Below are 20,641 nucleotides of genomic sequence, written 5' to 3'. Positions count from 1 at the left end.
ACAGCCAGCATGGTCATTTCATCTCTCCTATCGGGTGTCGGTGAGCCTTCAAATGACGGCTAAGAACAAGAACGGAAAGGTGTTATCCAAGATCCTGGCAAAAGTTAAGCCTTTTCCAACGACGTTTTGACGTCGTGGTGCATATCGCCTAACCCGAATGCCCCTCGTCTCCCATGAGGCATCAAAAATTTTGTCAGTCACAGTCCTTTTATGGGCGGACCATTCATATCATATGACCACAGTCACGCCGCGAGGAACCAGTATCACACTCCAATCCTCGTGCAGGATGGCCCTGGATGCAGTATGAACACGCTGTCTGGCAAGTCCGGTGACCTGAGGGTAATAGTTTGTCGGTACCATGGCGGCCATTGTTGAAATAATATCTGGCGCTGCAGCTTTCTCGGAATTCCGGAGCAAAGGTCTTGCTAGTCAAATAGGAGCCAAGGACGTTCAGGGCCAGTTCTTGCACTATGTCGACTTATTTAAACCGCTGCAACCGGACGACAAGGCTTTACTCGAGCGACTGCTGACTGATGGGGTGAAAGAGCAACCGCAGGAGGATAACACGGACAACATCCAGACGTTCTTTGTCATACCAAGACCGGGCACAATATCGCCATGGAGTTCCAAAGCCACCAACATAACTCATGTCTGTGGGCTGAAGTCAGCTGTAAGACGAATCGAGCGAGGCATACGCGTTACCGTTACCTTGAAAGACGGAGAAAGCGTTGACAAGTCCAAGCTGGATTTCCTCCACGATCGCATGACGGAAACAATATCCGAGACTGAGCCCAACCTCGAGCTGACCTTCGCTCAACAAGCTCCGGGAAAGCTCGGAGTATATGATCTCGATGGGAATGACCGGACACCCGTCGATATACTGAAGGAGCTCAACGTCAAGCTTGGCCTCGCGTTGGACGCATCAGAGATCCAGTACCTTGTGGAGGCCTATGCAAAGAACGGTCCCGTGGGAAGACCACCTACGGATGTCGAACTCTTCATGTTTGCTCAGGTCAATTCAGAACATTGCCGACATAAGATCTTCAACGCCAGCTGGACTATTGACGGCGAGTATAAGCCCAACACCCTATTTGGCATGATCCGCAACACACATCGAAAGCATCCCGAGTCAACTGTCAGCGCCTACAGCGACAATGCCGCAGTGTTAGAGGGCTTCCAGGGCAGTCAGTGGACACCAGACGAATACTCGTTGCAATGGAAGCCCACAAAGGAAATGGTGCACTACCTCGCCAAGGTCGAGACACACAACCATCCAACAGCTGTATCGCCATTTCCGGGTGCCGCCACTGGTTCAGGAGGCGAAATTCGCGATGAAGGTGCAGTAGGTCGTGGTTCGAAGCCTAAAGCTGGGCTTTGTGGCTTCACTGTCTCAGATCTCCTGATACCAGATCACAAACAAGCGTGGGAGCTCGACTACGGGAAGCCAAACCATATTGCGAGCAGTCTAGACATCATGATAGAAGCACCCATCGGCAGTGCAGCATTCAACAATGAGTTTGGCCGACCCTGTACTACTGGTTACTTCCGAACACTACTCACAGAGGTTGACAATGAGGTCCGAGGCTACCACAAGCCAATCATGATTGCAGGTGGAGTTGGCACGGTGCGGCCACAGCTTGCTTTGAAGGACCCAACTATTGTCAAACCCGGCTCACATCTGATCGTTATGGGCGGCCCAGCAATGTTGATTGGCCTTGGCGGAGGTGCAGCTTCCAGTATCGCTTCGGGCGAAGGTTCGGCAGAGTTGGACTTTGCAAGCGTTCAACGCGGCAACCCCGAGATGCAGAGGCGGGCTCAAGAAGTGATCAATGCGTGTGCAGCGCTCGGTACACATAATCCGATACTGTTCATTCACGACGTGGGAGCTGGAGGCCTGTCAAACGCTTTGCCGGAACTGGTCCACGACTCTGGTCTTGGTGCAACATTTGAACTACGCGACGTCGATAATGCCGACGGCTCGATGAGCCCGCTCCAGATATGGTGCTGCGAAGCTCAGGAAAGATACGTCCTCGCTGTTGCGGACGAAGGCCTGAACAAATTTCGTGCCATTGCAGACCGCGAAAGGTGCCGCTACTCCGTTGTCGGACAGGCAAAGGGCGTCCAAAACTCGGATACTAATCGTCTAGTCCTTCGTGATCGGGATAATGAGCGTAACGATGCTCAGCCGCCAATAGATCTGCCCATGTCAGTGCTGTTCGGAAAGCCACCCAAGATGAGCCGCACGGACACCAGTGTGCAGAAGCGTCTACCAGTATTGGACAATACGCTCAAGCTGTACCTACCCGGCCTGGATGAGAAAGCAATCCTGCACGAGGCAGTGAGTCGTGTGCTCCAAGTCCCGGCTGTGGGCAGCAAATCGTTTCTCATCACCATCGGTGACCGGACTGTTGGTGGCTTGACTGCGAGAGACCAGATGGTTGGTCCTTGGCAGACCCCTGTTGCAGACGTGTCGGTGACAGCGACGTCACTGACATCCGGCATTAAGACTGGCGAAGCAATGGCTATGGGCGAGAAACCGACTCTCGCTCTGATATCTGCTGGCGCTTCCGCTCGAATGGCCGTGGCAGAGTCGCTGATGAATTTGACGGCTGCGGATCTGCCAGATCGACTTCGCCAAGTCAAGCTCTCCGCAAACTGGATGTCAGCATCTAGTACTCCCGGTGAAGGAGCCGCCATATACGAGGCGGTAGAAGCTATTGGCATGGAACTATGTCCTGAGCTTGGAATCGCCATACCTGTCGGGAAAGATTCCATGTCGATGAAGATGAGATGGAAAGACCAGCAAACCCAAGAGGCTAGAGAAGTGACTGCTCCACTGTCCGTCATCATCTCGGCTTTCGCTCCTGTGCTTGACGTGCGAAAGACTTGGACTCCACAGCTTCGCAGGTACTCAGAAGTGGGTGAGACCACGTTGTTCTTCGTTGATCTAGGCCTCGGACATCGTGCGATGGGTGGCTCGATACTGGCCCAAGCATTCAAGCAGATTGGAGATGAAGCACCCGACATTCGCTCGGTTGACCTTTTCAAGGACTTTTTTGATGCGACACAGAAGATGCACGAGCAAGATCTCGTTCTTGCGTATCATGATCGTTCAGACGGAGGGCTCTTCACTACGCTAGCAGAGATGGCGTTTGCCGGTCGGTGCGGATTGGAACTCATGATCAACGAAATCTGTCCTTCACCGAATCTGGAGGACGTCATCCCAACGCTGTTCAACGAAGAGCTCGGAGCTGTCTTCCAAGTCCGCAAAGCTGATGAGCAGAAGTTTAAGGCATGCTTCGCCACCTGCGGCCCGCCGCCAGGGCTCATACATAAGATTGGGCGCGTTTCGACCAAAGACTCGTCCCAGAACATGGCAATATACCACGGCGGCAGGCTAGTGTACAGAGCAAGCCGCACTGAGCTACAGCAACTCTGGTCAAATACATCTTACTGGATGCAACGCATACGAGACAATCCATCTTGCGCCGATTCGGAATACGAAGGCATCCAGAACGATGACGACCCGGGCTTGTCGTATAACCTTGGCTTCAGTCCCAAAGAGAACATCAGTACTTACAAAGCCTCCGCGTTGTCCCTGATCCGACCATCTGCTCGACCTCGTGTCGCCATTCTCAGAGATCAAGGCACTAATGGTCACGCCGAAATGGCCTTCGCATTCGACGCCGCCGGCTTCACCGCCATTGACGTTCACATGTCCGATCTGCTTACTCCACAGTCCAACCGCGCCCATCTCGGCCCTCAAGTTGACCTTTCGAGCTTCTCCGGTCTCGCCCTCTGCGGCGGCTTCAGCTTCGGTGACTGCTTAGGCGCCGGCCAGGGCTGGGCCAAGTCCATCCTCTTCCATCCCACCACTCGAGCAAAGTTCGAGGCCTTCTTCAAGCGTCCTGACACGTTCACACTTGGTGTCTGCAACGGTTGCCAGGTGCTCAGCAAGCTCAAGGAGTTGATTCCTGGAGCAGAGAAATGGCCAAGCTTCGAGAGAAACGAGTCGGAGCAGTACGAGGCGCGGTTCGCCATGGTCAAGATCACTGATCCGCCTACATCTGCCAACATGAGACCCAGTGTTTTCTTTCACGGTATGAGCGGCTCCTCGTTCCCGATCCCAGTCGCACATGGAGAAGGACGAGCTAGCTTCACGAAGTCGCCTTCGCTGCCTACTGAGAAGAAACAATATGATGCAACCCAAGCTGCTGCATTGGGCGCAGAACACCTTGCTCCTATCCGATATGTGGACAACAAGAGTCTGCAGCCAACCACTGTCTATCCGTTCAATCCCAACGGTAGTCCAGAGGGCATAGCCGCTGTGCGCAGCTTGATGGCCGTGTTCTGGCCATGATGCCTCATCCGGAGCGTGTCATCCTGCGAGGAGTGTCCAGCTGGGTGCCCGATGAGGAGAGCAAAGATTGGGGAGACTACAATCCCTGGATCCGGTTGTTCCAGAGCGCCAGACGTTGGGTTGGATGAGCCGACCCACGGCGTTGGGTAGATCAGTAATTTCCGACATGTAATGAAGCTTCGATTAAGCTGAGCAGCAGTCCTTTCTATCGTCGCGGCAGTGCTACAACAACTTGAAGCTTTATCAGCTTCTCCCGATCATCCACTTCCGTCACCACCACCGCCGCCTCCTCTCCTTCTGGCACGTCTTGTTGCCTTCTCGAGCACAATCGCTAACGCCATCACAATTCCCCTAATCACCTCTTCTCCCAGATCCTCGTACAATCTCAACTCCCCAACCTTGGTCAAGCTCCTCAGGTCATCACTCAGGAACACACCTACGTCACTCTCACAATTCTCAGCACCGCTCTCCTCGATTCTCTCCCGATCTAGAATGCGATAATTCCGGAAACTCGCCCACCCCAGCCATCCCCTTACCCCATCGACCTCCTTGCGCGTGCGGCTCAGTCTGAGTTTCCGCCTACCAGTCGGATGCAGTGCTGTAGGCGGGCAAGGAACGGTGAAGTCATACATCCAGTAACCGCAGAAGCCGCTCACGTTGCGACATTCCTCCCAGGAGACGAGACCGTCGTGGGCATCTTTGCCGTTTAGTGCGCTCAACCCCATGTCGTTGGAGGCTGCAGGAGAGGCGAGAAAGCCCATGCGCGCGTGCCGGGAGAAGCGGAAGTGGGCAGCGGCGAGGAGGGTGGCTTTCTGGGAGGATGTTGTGGAGGCGTAGAGGATGATGTCTGGGAGGGTGAAGTTCCATTCGTGGGTGGAGGCGTGGTAGCGAATTGAGGGGTCGGTAGTGGAGGTGATAGTGAGGTCGGAAAAGAGGATGGACCGTGTGAAGAAGACGGCGTGGCGGGTGCGTGACGGGGCGATGCCTGTTGTCATGGTTGTGGTACGATCTGATTTCGGAGCTGGTGAGAATTGAGGTATCGGGCTCTCTTGGGTCTCGACCGAGGGCTGGCGGATGATGTTGTGGGTGGCATTGGACTGTTTTCCACGGCCGCGCCACCGCGGGAGTTCGAATCCTTCGGTCGCTGTTGACGCTTGGGACTGCATTGTTTGGGTCATGATGTATCTTGAAGTTATCGCGTGTGTAGATAAAGGACAGAGGGGCTCCAAGGCCGCAGTGCCCATCCCATCCATTATATAGTCATTGCACCCATTCTAGAGTCTCTGCATCCGGAAAACGAGCATCGCCTCCCAGACAAGCCCAAAGCACCCATAGCGCCGCAAGGCAGCACAGATGTATAGAAGTGGAGGCTGAGTTGCCATCTGGGATTTACAGAGGCGGTGCGCTCGTCTGCTGAGTGGACGTGGTGGATTTTGCCCGACGTATTCAAAAGCGGCCATCGATCATTGGGCGGCTTAGCATTGGCACGATTGGCGTTGAATCGCGCTTGGAATGCCGAGAATTGGCATCCAGGGCTCGGCAGGCGATTAGCACGTAATTCCGCAAATGCTTTCACTCCTTCGTCACACAAGAACGACTCGAGATGTCAAGGCGAACATACGGCCGGCGCGCGGTAGACTTTACCGCGTGCCGCCTTACGCTGGCAGCGATTCATCCAGTTGGTGGGTTTTTGATCGATCTATGCTCGCTAAGCATAGTCTAAACTGTTATGATGCCCCATCCCTGTTTCAGGTGGATTGCAATCTCATGGGGGCCGTATGTACAACAGCATGGTTTGGAGCCGCCAAAGTTGCAGCTTCGAAATCTTCGCTGTCCTCAACGACAGCATCTGCTCTTCGAGGTAGGTGTCGATTAGCTGGTAAGATGACGATCGCACAAAATGAAGGACTTCGGAATATCGCGCTCCTTGCGAGCGCGACCGACTGCGGGAATGATGGCCCTAGCCCAGGAGGACTCCTCGGACATCGAGCTTATACATAAGTCAGGACCGGTCTCGACGACCAGCCTATATGATACATCAGAAATCGGCGCCACGACGGAGAGACTGTCCCCCAAGCGGAACGAAGACAACATCGCGAAGTCACTTCACGCCGACGGATGGCGCTTCGGGGCTGGAATCGCAGCGACCACGGCGTTGCTCACTCTGCTGATCAACTTCTCGATCGGCGTATGGGCCGCAACGCTACGTGGAAATGGCAGCATCTTCAATGCTGGGATTTTGGTCGAGGTCTTCCATGGCTCATGCGAGGAAGCGACGACCATGAACACGTGGTCGCATCTTGCCATCAACGTGCTGAGCACCGGTCTACTGGCAGGATCGAATTACTGCATGCAATGTCTAGTTGCTCCTACCCGCGAAGAAGTCGATCGCGCACACAGGCAGTCACCACCCGTGTGGCTCGATATCGGTCTGCCTTCGATTCGGAATCTCAAATTCATTGATTGGCGCCGCACTATATTATGGCTACTTCTGGCGCTGTCATCTCTTCCGTTGCACTTGCTGTGAGCCGCTGCCTATCCAGAGGAGCAAATACTGACAAAGGCATAGCTTCAATTCCGCTTTCTTCGCATCTATTGGCGCAAATGACTACACCGTGGTGATGGCGACACCGGAGTTCCTCAAACCCGATATGAACATCACGCGAGCAGTTGAGATCCCTGAAAGCGAGCGAAGGTTTGAAGAGATCACGCAAGATGCCTCTATCAGGCTCGTGTATTCAGCCTACACGTCCAACCCTGATAAGTTCGAGAACCTCACCAATACGGAGTGCCTGACCAGATACAACACCGACTACATAACCGATAGACGCAGTCTGATCATAGTGACAGAAGACGGCCGCGAGCCCAAGTACCGGGTCGACGACAATGGTAGCCCGTGGATTGTGTTGGCAGCCGAGCCTGCTAACTTGGTGTCGGAAGGTCTCGGCGGTGACGGTTCCCAAAATGAATGGGCATGTCGCAATTATTCCTACACTAGTGGCGACATCAACGGTGGCGTAAACTGGTACAAGCACATCCAATACGGCAGCCGATACTGTCCAAATGTCATCAACGCCGGCACTCTTTCCGGCGACGCCTGGGAGCCTGCGAACACTACTGCATCCGGGTGCCTGAGTCAGCTGGTCGAAGAACAATGTGGCTTCTACGCGAACATTGCTATCATATGGGTTGTGGTCAGCTGCAACATCGTCAAAGCTGTCGTGATGGCATATCTTGTTTTCGGCAAAGGCGTCGTGTATTCGCCTTTGATGACACTTGGTGATGCAATGGCTTCCTACATCGCTGAGCCTGACGAGGTGATGTCCAGACTCTGCCCAACCTCGATCCACTTGTTTCGAAAGCGGCAGAAAGCGCTTACGACTGCGGCCTTGGGGAACCCTCCTCAGTCCTCAGCTACAGCATACTTGTTGGCACCTCCAGGCGCGCAAAGCACGCCCTCAGAGTCTCAAATAGATTGCGGGCTTTCCACACATCCACCGCTTTGGAAGCCTACGTCCAAGACGATTCGCTTCGTCTCGGCGGCTTCCGGTAGACGATGGTTCGGGACGATGATCTATTTCATTTTGTGCCTTGTGGCAATCATAACGCTACTGGTCTACGCGCTAGACTATTCTCTGGCGTACTCGCAGGACGCAAGTCGCGCACCGTTGTCAAAATCTTTCTTGGCACTCTATAAAGTCGGTTTGGGAAAGATCAACAGCGACCATCTTATCAGTGGCTGGTCAATCGAATATCTGAACTCAGTGCAAAATCAGGTTGTGGCATCCGTTCTCATCGCCAACACTCCTCAACTCGCCTTGAGCTTTCTCTACTTCGCGATAAATACGCTGATCACCTTGATGGCAAGCTCACGCGAATGGACTCGATTCTCGTACTCACGGGCAGATAAGTATCAGCCACGAACGCTGCGAACGAGCGCCCCTGTTGGAGATCAGCAGCGCACATACTTCTTGCAGCTCCCTTTCCGTTTCGCTGTGCCGATGATCGGACTCAGTGCCCTGCTGCATTGGCTGATCTCTCAGAGTATATTCCTGGCAGCAGTGAGCGAGTACGATATTGACGGATCGCTGATCGATGCCTTTGCCATCGCCACTTGCGGCTATTCACCAATCGGAATGATCTTTGTGCTCATGGTGGGCGGCACGATGATTCTGATCCTAGCTGTCGCGGGCTATCTGCCGATGGACAAGGGAATGCCCATTGTGGGAAGCTGCTCGGCTGCCATCGCGGCGAATTGTCGCGTAAATTGGGAAACCGGGGGGTTTGGTGGACTGGACCCCATTAGCTTGGGCCCAGAAGCTAGGCAGGAGATGGTGAAGGGCCCCATTGTATGGGGACAGCTGGTTGATGATGCTGAGAGGTTGAGATTTGATCGAAGGGACGGCAAGTCGCAGCCACAGACTGAGAGGGCTCCGGTGTACGGCTTTGTGAGTGCTACAAGTTCGGACTGGCGGGAAAGGGTTAGAGCGCCGGTTTCTGCGGAAAGTAGTAGAATAAGACCGTCATGAATCAACGGATCATGATAGGTGAGAGAGCCATCAGTGCAAATAGATGTGTTGTGAGAATATAAATGCTCCGGAAAGGCTTCGGAACCAGAGATGCCATCCAAAGACACCGTGAGCGACAACAATTTGCGTGCAATCCTCGGGTAAGCAAGGGAAGAGCCGATTGTTCTGCACATGGGAGCTCCCTTCTGCGTCCGTCGCGCAGGAAGCCACGGGGTCGAGATGGTAACAGTGAAGGCGCGTTCGTTTGAGGCATGGTCATCCGGTCTCATATATGAAGCCCTGTCATCCGGGCTGGGTAGAAGTGTCTTGTCACCCGGTTCTGAGGAAACCTTGTCATCCGGTCTGCGTTGGGGTCAGTGCTCTACCCATCGGCAATTGTCTCTCAAGTGGGCTCTTCGGTCTGCGTCCGTCGCTATGCATTTCCCTCAAAAGAGCGTAATGGGCATTGATGTTTAATCGACTTTATGTATGGACTGGAGTCTGCTCCTTAGGTAGATCTTGAGCTCAGAGAACAGTGATCAAAATGTATTGATTATCTACAAACTACACAATGTTCATGGACGAATAGCAAATCTTGCTGGAATTACCATATAGTCTCCTCCGTGGGTGTGCGGGATTCTTGCGCCTTCCACCATATTCATGCATGCTTGTCATAAACATCCGTTCCGCCCCCTTTGCTGTTTTCTGCTCTTTTTGTACAATATGGCCATCTCAGACCCGGGGTCTTGTGTACTAAGACTGATCTGGGCACGATTGCGACCTGCTCCGGCCCGTATCAGAGCTTCCTCCAAGTCGCCTTCTTCTCCGGGTGTCCTTCCCACCAAGCTCTGGGGCTCGCAAGCGGTTCGAACCACATCTCGTCGGTTGGCAACTTGCGCAAGCGCCATGCCGGAAAGCGGGAGATGGCGAAATCGTCGACCTGATCATAGCTGGGTTCCTAAGCCTTGCGAGATCGGGTGACGGGACCGTTGCTTCGACCAGTAGTCACTGCACCGTTGGCACTGTCCTTCGCGAGGGTACCGACTTCTTGCGCGTCAGCGGGGAAGTCCTTCATGGCGATGAGAGCTTCGCGACCGGTGTTTCTCCTAGGACGACCGGTCTTGCCTTGCTTCTGATATGTGGCGAAGTAGAAGGAGATGAAGAGCAGGAGGTAGGATGAGAGGATACCCATGCCGGCAAAGGCAGCGAATTCTTCTCCGGCGCATTGTCCGGCATTGGGCATCCAGGGAAAGTAGGTGTGCGTGAAGTATGTGTATGAGGCGAAGTAGACGAAGCCGAGATCGATGACGAACTGGATGATTTGCAGCATGGTGATGTATTTCTTCCACCAGATCTTGACACCTCGTGCGGCTTGGAAGTAGTACCAGTACATGACGACGTGGACGGTGAGGTTGAGGGTGATGACGAGCCATGAGACGGAGGTGTGGCCGACAAGCTGGGAGTAGCAGAGGAGTGCGGTTGCGCCGTGGTGGTAGGTGTGGAGGAAGGTGAGGGGCTTCTTCTTGAGGACGAGGAAGACAGTGTCGATGAGCTCGAGGTATTTGGTGAGGTAGTTCATCTGCGGTCGTGTGTTAGCTCGTATACCGCTGGTAAGGCAAAGATGGGCTTACATAGTACAGAATGACCATCTTGTCGGTCCAGCCTCCGTCATGGGAGCAGATGGCGTGGAAGATGCCATTGCGCGTGATTTCAGGTACCAGTTGCTCAATAAAGAGCGCCAGCAGACCGCCAGAGATAATCGTGAGGTACAGGTTGTGCACCATGAAAGGGCCGTTCAAGACAAATGCCGGACGGTTCTTCATCAATTCGCGTCCTCCGAACACTATGATGTAGTATGCTACGAGCGCGACCAACGTCTCCGTCAGTGTTGACAGGACGGTGTAGCCAGGCGTGAAGCGGAAATTCTCGGGCACGTAGCCAAATAGCGTCTTGTAGCATGTTGAGAAGATAGGCCATAGCTCGATGCCAAAGGGCCGGTCGAGCGTGGGTACGCCGACCTTGAGACTGTCCATCTTGGGCTGCTTTTCGCGGTCGCGTTTGAATGTTTAACGCGCCAAAGAACCTGCAAGGACGATAGAAGGAAACAAATCACAGCAAATGCTGATGAAGTCGAAGTGAAGAAGAAGGTCGCTGGTCTGGCGTAAGGAAGGTGGGTGGCACGAGAAATTGGAAGTGATGGGACTCGACAGAAAGGAATGCGATGTCGAAGTTCATATCACAAGTCCACGCAGTCAAATTCCCAGCACAATTTAGGGGCACCGCCGGGACCTGCCAAGCTTGAAGTGCCGGAGAACCCTATTGGCTTGTGCCGCGAAGCCGCAGATTGCCTCGTGAGGAATACGCTGCCGATCGTATTCGATACGGCGCTGAAGTTGTGGCAGTAGGATAGGTGGTGATGTAGATGTGAAAGCCCGGCTGCAGAGGACTACACAAGCATGTCGTCTCTTGAGGGTAGTCTGTGATGATTCAGCTCCTGGAACAGCCGATCTGCACTCTTCCGTACATTGACATCATACCTAACATCCTGCTTGACAGCTGCAGCCTTACCAGTCGTGCAGATCAGCCTCGTCTAGCCCTAACCCTCAAGAGCTCCTCTTGGCGTCGCATTGTCTGAAGCTGTAGCCAATCATGCGGACCTGAAAGCACAACTTTAGTCTCTCACACCACCAGAACACCTGTAGATACTCACGCGCCACATCCTGTGAAGCTGCAAAGTACACGCCGAACTATGGCGTTCCACGCTGTCATCCGCCTGGCAGCTAGACAGTCATCCGCATCCGCCCTCCGATCCGCAGCTCGGCCGGTCTCGAGAGCTTCCTCCCTAGCTACCACAAAGACAATTGCTCAGAAATCAGCATTCAGTTCTTGCGCAGTAAGGAGAAGCGGCAGCGGTCACGAGGAGGAGACATTCGAAGAGTTCTCTGCCAGGTACGACAACTGCCCAGAAAGTCCTGCTTCGGTTGTCAGACAGAGTCAAAGGGATGGGAGCTGATGCAGAAACAGATACGAGAAGGAGTTCGATGGAGTGAATGATGTCTTTGAGCTTCAGGTAGGAAACCGAGCTGACGGAACACTGCGATTCAAGGCTGACTTTGGCAGCGAAACCTGAACAATGCGTTTGCATACGATCTGGTCCCATCGCCCGGTGTTGTTACAGCTGCACTAAAGGCTGCCCGTCGTGTAAACGACTTCCCCACAGCAGTAAGGATATTTGAAGGTAAGGTCTCTGGCGAATGGATCTCGACTGTAGCTAACCAGTTCTGTCAAGGCATCAAAGCGAAGGTCGAGAATACACACCAATACCAGGAGTATCTGGATGAACTTAAGCCATTACGGGAGGAACTCGGCATCAACTTGAAGGAGGACCTATATCCGGGAGATACAGATTCGCCATACGCCAATCAGTAATGCAGATAGAAACGTTCCGGAATGGAAGGGTGACTGGGTTACGGGCGGTAGCGGATACTCCTCGACTTGAACTGTAGACTATCGACACTCTACTACTAGCTGGTAGTAAAATGTACAGATTGCATCCGATCTGCCGCTGTTGCTGGATCTTCTGGACCGACTGCGCCTGTAGTTTTGCTGCTGACCTGGTCATAGGAAGCGAGTGAGCGTCATGACAGGCGATCAGCTTCACCAAGCACAGTCGCACAGATTGATCTGACCAAGCCCTCAGGCACTCAGTGATGCGGTATGTATGTCGACATAACATGGAACGTGGACCATGGCAACTGACAAGGCAATTGACAAGCACCATAGCAACGACTTGATGCGCGTAGACGACAACCGACCACAGCATGAAGACCTCCCGAAGCGACCCGAGAATTCACTTCGAGCCACCACTAACTGACTTCACTTAGCTTGTTCAGAGACATTGACATCACTGCCTCACAGCACTTCAAACACTTAAGGCAGCACCCATCCAGCCAATAATAAACGCGTTCAGGGCTTTGTAGGCAACAATATGAATAACACTATTATTCCACCCATCACTGCACCAGACTATGGCTTCTCTCTGGGCTGGAGGCAATGTGCCGCTTTCGCCTTCGTCGAAACTGTACACGACAATCAGTGGACAAACAGACCGTGGACAACCAAACCAAACGGGCGCATTCCGACCACCAACTTCTGCAAGATCAACGTCGACGGCTTCAGCTACAACGGTTGGTTATTGCTACGAACGCCCAGCAACCTCACTCAAATAGTGTACGACACGCAGTACAGTCAGATCGGCGCAGCGCAGAAGCTCGAGTACATTGCGTCCGAATTGCGCGCCTGGCGCCGCGACGGTCACGAGTTTTGGTCGGAGGCCGTCTTCTTTGCCTATCATGGCTATCTCTGCATGCAAAACCAGAACATCCACGATCTCCTACCCAAGATGGACGCCGCTATTCGTCATGGCATGACGCGTCTGCTTGAGTTGTATCTGTCGCATCTCACCGACATGTACATGACACCGTCGCCCTTCCCTTCCAATGTTGAGGTGCTCAACGACATGGGCAAGAAGCCGACTTTGCAGGAAGCAGCTAAGCGAAAGCCGAAGATCACACTCAAGTTCAAGGGCAATCATTACTTTCCTGGTGACTTGATGGATGCTCTTCCCAACAATGTCAGCTACGAATCGTTTGTAAAATCCGATATCTTCCAGGAGCAGCCTGATGACTTTGTCATCAAGAGCAACATCATCGACTTCGCGCTACCCAAGTATGACAGTAGCACACATTTCGAGCTTCTTGGTGGTACTGATGGAACTTTCGATATTCCCTCTGCATCCAGCAGCTTTCGGTGGTCCGGTAGTACACTGTTCGACTCATGTACCCATCTCGACACCAAGCGCACATGCTTCACTCCAGCCGCATTCACCTTCGAATCTGATGCAAACACCGCAGATTCCGAAGCCCTCCTCGGACCGGATTTCGTGAACGACCCCTCCGTGCTTCCCACAAATCTCAACGGCTTCTCACCTCCTGGCACAGTTTTCACTCCTTCTCCAACCGACAGCATCTTCAGCGGTGCGACTACTGTAGCTCAACTACCCGATACACCCCTTTCAGACACGACATTCGCCGAGGGCGACTTGCCTGAGCCATCATCCAGCGGCGGCAATGCTCCACCACTCCCACTGCCCCTCTCGGCTGACGAGACCGAAGCGCTTTTCCAGCTGCACACCACTCAGACTCTGAACTGGGTCCGCGACTACTTCCTGCACGTCTATGCTCGACTACCCGCTCCGTCACCAAGCACGGCTACCCTTCCTAGTTCAAGCGAAGCCCACTCGAGCGTATTCAGTGCTCCCGCTGCAATGTCGCCCAATGTCCCCGGCCCCGCAGACGACACAGAACGTAAGATCAAGGAGCACAATACAAGAGCCACCTCTATCGCTGCCAGTAATGCATACGACCCCTCGATTGCCGTTCTGCAGCAGTACATCAAGAAGCTGGAGAGCGTACGTGAGGTTTTCAGTCAATGGTTCTGGCTCAATGAGCGGAGAGGCCCTGCGCAGGTCAAGATCGATATCACGGCATGTGGACAACTAGTGACATTAGGTAAGCTGGTTGGCTTCGATATCAGTGTTTCAGCTACTGCTGGTCATGATGCTGGTAAGAAGACGGCACGGCCAATCAAGACTGTGCAGGACGACCACGTCTTCGACTCTAGGACTGTGGTCGGCGAGCAGGAGGACTGGATTATGCGCGGTGCTTAGCAAGCGTGCGCTCTTCCGACAATACGATACGCACGGGCAATGAAAATGTGGGAACTGTGTACAAAAAGGATATTCTCCCCCCCGGAGACTTGCTGCAGACAAGGCGAACGCGCCGAAATTATGGCGATCACGAATACCACACAATACAGCAGGGCACCGAGGACATGCTCATACCAACAAGAACCCACCACGATGGCGATCGAACAGAAGGCATCACCAACAATTGAGAGCGTCACATGCACTGAGTCAGCAGGCATTGCTGTCAATCGCAGACCTGCTTGCTCTCGGGGCTGCCTCGAAGCGAATGACAACTCAGCGCCTCGCTGAAGATGAGAGTCAGCCCAGGAGCCTGGTGCGAAGATGAATGACCACACGTTTTGAAATATGGGCAAATAGATTAATGTACATAGCCAGACTCTCGACGTAGCAGAGCGACTCACGTCGTTACATGGAAGGACTACTTGGAAGCCAGTCAATCCTTCTGCGGCGTGATGTAGAAGAGAACCCAATGAACAAACATGATGAACGGTCGTCTCTCCTGTCCTGTCTCTCCTCTAATACCAGCCAATATATGTGGGCAGAGCTGAAACGTAAGGGTCGGTGAGCGCAAGCCGGGCCGGACACAACAGCCACCTTTCGCCGACTTGCACTTTCCTAAAACGAAGCGGCCGTCGCATTATGGACGTCTGAAGACGCGCATTCGGATGATGAAACGCGTCGTTCGTCTGTGGGTCGTTCTATCTGTCGAAACTTCGGGGTTGCAGGGGCCTGCATGGTTGCCGAACCTGAAGGTCAGGCGCGCATGTCGCCAAGCAATACACGTACCTGCCTAGGAAAACACAAAAGCAGGTCTAGAATCACGAGGATCGTTCCTTCTCTCAAGTCATTGTAACATCGAATGGAAATGGGATCTCGACTCCGCAGGAAGAGCAACTTGACAAACTACCTCATACATTACCGTCCATATCAGCAGCGTCAGCAAAGTCGACATAAGCGAACAAGATCTTGCACTACAAATGTATGTAGGCCTTGACTGTGATCTCCGCCGACCATGGGGAAAGGCCCCACAAAGAACATTCTCAACCCACAGTTCGTCTTCGTCAACAAGGATGCCAATTCGAAGTCCTTGACAAGTAGCGAAGGCCCGGAGAAGCAGACCATTTATGGACATGTGCGCCGTCATATGGTCAAGCCTGCACTCAAGGAAGAGGCAGCTTTCGACCAGACTTATACGCCATCAAAGCCAAACGGTGTCAGAAATCGAACACGGAAGAATGTCAGGCATGACAAGCGTAGCCAAAAAGCTGTGGTGCGTAGACGAGTCGTCGAGAACTCAGACCCGTCCGAAGATGTCCCTGAAGCACAGACGCCAGACACAATTACGCCGGACTCGCCAAATGGAATAGCTCCACCAACAATCATCAGGGAGCTTGACACGAACCGATACGCTCGCTCGTACGATTATTTCCAGCAGATGATAATTGCCGAAAGCACAGGATTTCATGACCAGAAATTCTGGAGGGCGTCTCTGCAGATGAGCAACTCTCACGAAGCTGTCTTTCACGCCTTGACCAGCCTTGGAGCTTACTACGAGAGCTTGACATCCATCGAGCCCACGAACCGTATGGTTGCAAGAGTGACATCTCACGAGCACTATGCTCAGGCTGTCGGAGCAATTTACAAGGCGAGCTACGAGGTAGACTCGAAGCTACGACTTCCGCTCCATCTAATAGCTTTTGTCGTCATCGCTACCATCGAGATCTTCAATAATGCAGACCTGGCATATAACACCCTACAACATGCTCTCAGGTATGCACACGAACAAAGCCAACTGAAGTTCACAAACAGCGAAATGCAAGTTCTGATGATGGCAACGGACATGATGAAACGATACATGAATCGACTGACGTTGGTCCTGGGTCCGATGTCGGTTGTCAAGGACCGCTCCGAAAGCGACAGCTCAGATGAGATACCATTAGTACCCTGCAGCTTCGATTCTTTGCTTCAGGCAAAGGCATGTCTGCAAATCATCTGCGATTGGTCGTTCAGACGGAAGAAGGATGTTGCTTTCATCCCCTCGGTCGATGTCTTGCAGCATCAGTGGCTTAGTGCGGTGGACATGTTCTCTCGGAACTCAGGCTTACATCCATTGTCGACGCGGTCACTGAATCTGCTCAAAATTTCGAGACTCGCCTCAGCATGTCTACTGGCGGCGCACTACCTCAGTGGAGCGAGCGACTACGATGCTTGCTTCACAATCTTCCGGGAGTTGCTGAACATCTACCGCGGCGACTTTTCGATGTCAGGATCACGTACAATCTTCCTGAAGGTCTTCGACATCCACGACAACGTCGCCGATATCGTAGACAGGGCGAAGAGAGATGGCATAGCCGTGGTCCAACAGGCAGCTTATGCCCCTCGACCTCCAGAAGGCGAGAACTGGAGCGACTTCTTCTTTGGCAACTCTGCAGGAGAAACAAATGGCGGCTCATCGCGGCCAAGATTGCCGAGATTGCAGATACATGGCTTAGACTTCTACGCACGCACAGGACAAGTACATGTCCGCTTGAAGCAAGACGGCCAAGATGAGATCACAAATTGGAAGTTCTCGCTGGTGGATCCCACTTATGACGCGAGCACGCCAGGGCCTTGAGCGACCACAGTTCCACAGACCGTCGACGACGAATATCCTATCGTCGTCTACACAAACATTACCCACTGTTGTGCCTGGCGGGCGAGGGCCTGGTTGGTTGTGATAGACTGATTGCAGCCTTCAACTCGGCTTGAGAGTGACGCGTGTATGATCCACCAGCATCGACACTAATTTTCGACGTTGTTGACTCTTTGATGGCTACCACTCCTCCGCTGGCAACCACATCGAGACCTACCGCATCGGACTCCCTCGAATGACCTACCATTCTGTTCATTTCTATCCTTTCGGTCCATATGAGTATGCTAAGTATACACGGACTGGCATTCGATCGACGAGCGACGTCCGACGCGATTGTCTGTTCGCCAGCATTGATGGTGGCTTGATGTGCTTGCGGTAGGCAAAGCTATACAGCCTTCGCTTATGTCAGCAGCTTCCGGCCCGAACCATGTCAATCGCGTTTGCGGCCGGTGGTTGGTGCGAGCCACGGCCTCTCATCGAGACGGCAAGCGTGTGCCGTATCTTCGATGAGACCAAGAAAAACTTTCGTCGCTTACTCACTGTCGAAGATGGAAACTCCATCAGGCCAAGGACTTCCACTAAGGTTGCCTTTTCGAGGGAAATTCGCGGGCAGTGGAGCTTGGTCGTCTGCCGACGCCCTATCAGCGCCCGAGGGTACCTGTGACGTTTGAAATCATATGCGCCTTTTCCGGAACGCCGCCCCAGTCTTGACGCAAGCAAGTCGATGTTTTGCCTGTGCACTTCACATGTGGCAGCGAACCTCGAAGACCTTCATCCTGTCATCGGATAGCGCACGTAGCGTACGTAATGCTGCTCACCTCACTCACCCCAAAAACCTGGACAAGGTCGTCTAATAAGAAGATCGATATTCCGCAACCCTACGTACCTTCTATAGTATCGAACGGAAATGGCCACTACCGGTCAAAGTGACGACACAGAACGACTTGCGCAATTGACTCAACCCAACGAGTCGTTTGCTTTGCAACGAACGACTACTGATCCGTATAGAGGCGACTTGATCAGCGACGACAGCGACGAGAATTCCACGCCGACGAGGGCGTCGTCCAGTCACGATGCTGGCCTTAGCACCTCGCTGTCACGATCAGTGTCAAGATCGAACCGGAGACGAAGGACGCAAACTGTGCTCTCAAGAATAAGAAGCAGACCTCCTGTGGGCAATTTCACGCATCCGCTCGAGCATGAGAAGACAACGATTGAGGAGTTGGTGGATTTTGACGGGCCGTGAGTTACTTCCTTCCGGCGATGTATACGAAACAAGCCTAGATGACGGCGAAAGTACGCATGGTCTGACAGATGTCCATTAGCGCCGACCCTTACCACCCAGTGAACTGGCCACTCCACAAAAAGGGCACGACCACTTTGCTCTATGCCCTCACTACCATGACCGCAGCCTACGCGTCCGCCACCATCAGCGCTGGCACGAACCAAATCTCACAGGAGTTCCACATCGGCTCACAGACCGCCACGCTCGCAACTTCGCTCTTCCTTGTTGGCTTCGGCATCGGCCCGTTACTTTGGGGGCCACTCTCCGAAGTCTACGGACGCAAGATGGCCGTCCTTCCTCCTGTGTTTGTGGCTGCTTGCATGACCTTTGGGACTGCGGTCGCTAAGGACGTGCAGACGTTGATGATCACACGCTTCTTCGCCGGCTTTTTCAACTCCGCGCCCGTCACCAATACAGGCGGCGTGCTAGCCGACCTGTTTCCGCCGTCACAGCGCGGAATCGCCATAGCGAGCTACAGCATAGCGGTCGTGACAGGTCCTGCGATCGGGCCCCTTATCGGGGCGGCCTTCGTCTCCAATGCGTCCCTCGGCTGGCGTTGGACCGAGTATTTCTCTGCAATCCTCACGCTGGCTGTCCTTCTGCTGGACGTCATATTCTGCGACGAGACGTACCCGCCCAAACTGCTAGTATACAAGGCGCGCAAGCTGCGCATCGCGTCAGGCAACTGGGCACTGCACGCAAAGTTCGAGGAGTGGGACATTTCGTTGACGGAGCTTGCGCATAAGTACCTGGTGCGGCCGATTCAAATCATTACCACGCCCATCGGGTTCTCGATATGCTTGTATGCGAGCTTCTGCTACGGGATCTTGTACATGAATCTGGGCGCCATACCAATCATCTTTGGAGAGAAGCGCCACTGGACGCCCGTCACCTCTTCCCTACCGTTTCTGGGCATGCTCGTCGGCGCGTGCATAGCTGGAGGTATTAACACTCTCAATCAGATGTATTATAACCGTCGCGTCGCCCCTGGGACAATCAACCCAGAACTGCGCCTCCTTCCGATGATGGGCGGCTCCGTCGCTTTTGCGGGGGGGCTGTTCATTGTGGGCTGGTGCGGCCCGCCCGAAAATGCACCGGCTGTCGCACCCATACTTGGTATTGGTCTCGTGGGTGTTGGTTTCTCAACCATCTTTCAGAGCGCGATCAACTACCTCGTGGATACCTTCACGAAATACGGCGCAAGTGCGGTGGCGGCGAATACATTTCTGAGGAGTTGCTTCGCGGCGGGTTTCCCGTTGACGGTGACACCATTGTATCATAACGTTGGGGTGCCTTGGGGCACGAGCATATTTGGGTTTTTTGCGATGGCGCTCATTCCGGTACCGTTCTTGCTATATAAGTTTGGGGAGAGGCTAAGAGGGAGGAGTAAGTGGAGTCGGGACAGTGTGGCAAAGAGCAGAACGCGGGCTAGGGATATGCAGAAGGAGCTGACTGGCGGGAGAGAGAGAGAGAAGGTCGAAGCGTGATATTGTACAATCCTGCTGGCTGGCCACAGGTTGGCACTGCAGTAAGTGGACGGCCGTTATGGATCGCGTGCTTCAAAGCCGAGACCATGATACAACAATGTATATTTGTATACTGCCACACTTGTCTCATGCCGCGGCGTTTTTTCGTGGGTCTCGTACTACCGTTTGGAACCAACTAAGGCCGAGGTTCTCGCCAGCGAATATATTTCGTAGCTGCTTAGTGAATTTGATACCAACCCTAACAGCAACGGCCCCATCCAACGGAGGACATTCTCAGGCATGTTGAAATTTTATCCAGTCAGCGGCAGCAGCGTGATAGCACAGCATGAAGGGGAGCGGCTCGTCAAGCACACCTGATGTACTCGGTGCTTGATCGGGCTCCGCCGGTCGACGCCGAATGACAAGGATGACAGGGCACTAGAACGACCGGTTGACGGCTGGGCATACGCTACGCCGGATGACAAGGAGCCGCCGAGACCGGCTGACTGGCACCATATTTGGACGAAGTCGCTCCTTCCCGACCGACCAACAAGCCCGTTCAGCGCGACTGCCTGTTCTGAAAGCAGTGTTAAGGCTACAGGAAGCTGCGAAGGATCGAGACA

At 53.6% G+C, this 20,641-nt stretch overlaps 7 protein-coding genes across 7 annotated transcripts; 5 read left to right on the top strand and 2 right to left on the bottom strand.

The window, feature by feature from the left end:
* Nucleotides 1–358: 358 nt before the first annotated feature.
* Nucleotides 359–4,360, top strand: AB675_8498 (Phosphoribosylformylglycinamidine synthase; the record flags this gene model as incomplete). Its single annotated transcript, XM_018148947.1, has 1 exon — nucleotides 359–4,360. The coding sequence occupies one exon, from the start codon at nucleotides 359–361 to the stop codon at nucleotides 4,358–4,360; it is 4,002 nt and encodes a 1,333-aa protein (XP_018004200.1).
* Nucleotides 4,361–4,617: 257 nt separating this feature from the next.
* On the bottom strand, nucleotides 4,618–5,538 carry AB675_8497 (uncharacterized protein; the record flags this gene model as incomplete). Its single annotated transcript, XM_018148946.1, has 1 exon — nucleotides 4,618–5,538. One exon carries the CDS (start codon nucleotides 5,536–5,538, stop codon nucleotides 4,618–4,620), a length of 921 nt encoding a protein of 306 aa, XP_018004351.1.
* A 4,288-nt stretch (nucleotides 5,539–9,826) lies between these two features.
* AB675_8495 (putative elongation of fatty acids protein 1) lies at nucleotides 9,827–10,901 on the bottom strand (the record flags this gene model as incomplete). The annotated part of the gene is made up of 2 exons (XM_018148945.1): nucleotides 9,827–10,447; nucleotides 10,500–10,901. 2 exons carry the CDS (start codon nucleotides 10,899–10,901, stop codon nucleotides 9,827–9,829), a joined length of 1,023 nt encoding a protein of 340 aa, XP_018004516.1.
* A 716-nt stretch (nucleotides 10,902–11,617) lies between these two features.
* Nucleotides 11,618–12,297, top strand: AB675_8494 (Cytochrome c oxidase subunit 6, mitochondrial; the record flags this gene model as incomplete). Its single annotated transcript, XM_018148944.1, has 4 exons — nucleotides 11,618–11,817; nucleotides 11,893–11,938; nucleotides 11,989–12,106; nucleotides 12,158–12,297. 4 exons carry the CDS (start codon nucleotides 11,618–11,620, stop codon nucleotides 12,295–12,297), a joined length of 504 nt encoding a protein of 167 aa, XP_018004432.1.
* A 559-nt stretch (nucleotides 12,298–12,856) lies between these two features.
* Nucleotides 12,857–14,596, top strand: AB675_8493 (uncharacterized protein; the record flags this gene model as incomplete). Its single annotated transcript, XM_018148943.1, has 1 exon — nucleotides 12,857–14,596. One exon carries the CDS (start codon nucleotides 12,857–12,859, stop codon nucleotides 14,594–14,596), a length of 1,740 nt encoding a protein of 579 aa, XP_018004655.1.
* A 1,051-nt stretch (nucleotides 14,597–15,647) lies between these two features.
* On the top strand, nucleotides 15,648–17,249 carry AB675_8492 (uncharacterized protein; the record flags this gene model as incomplete). The annotated part of the gene is made up of 1 exon (XM_018148942.1): nucleotides 15,648–17,249. The coding sequence occupies one exon, from the start codon at nucleotides 15,648–15,650 to the stop codon at nucleotides 17,247–17,249; it is 1,602 nt and encodes a 533-aa protein (XP_018004572.1).
* A 925-nt stretch (nucleotides 17,250–18,174) lies between these two features.
* On the top strand, nucleotides 18,175–20,039 carry AB675_8491 (putative MFS-type transporter; the record flags this gene model as incomplete). The annotated part of the gene is made up of 2 exons (XM_018148941.1): nucleotides 18,175–18,509; nucleotides 18,593–20,039. The coding sequence occupies 2 exons, from the start codon at nucleotides 18,175–18,177 to the stop codon at nucleotides 20,037–20,039; spliced, it is 1,782 nt and encodes a 593-aa protein (XP_018004280.1).
* Nucleotides 20,040–20,641: the final 602 nt, after the last annotated feature.

Source organism: Cyphellophora attinorum (assembly GCF_001299255.1).
Source record: "Cyphellophora attinorum strain CBS 131958 chromosome Unknown Contig3, whole genome shotgun sequence".
Classification (NCBI taxonomy): Eukaryota; Fungi; Ascomycota; class Eurotiomycetes; order Chaetothyriales; family Cyphellophoraceae; genus Cyphellophora; species Cyphellophora attinorum.
The sequence above is the reverse complement of the archived record's forward strand: the minus strand, read 5'-3'. Positions and strand labels throughout refer to the sequence as shown.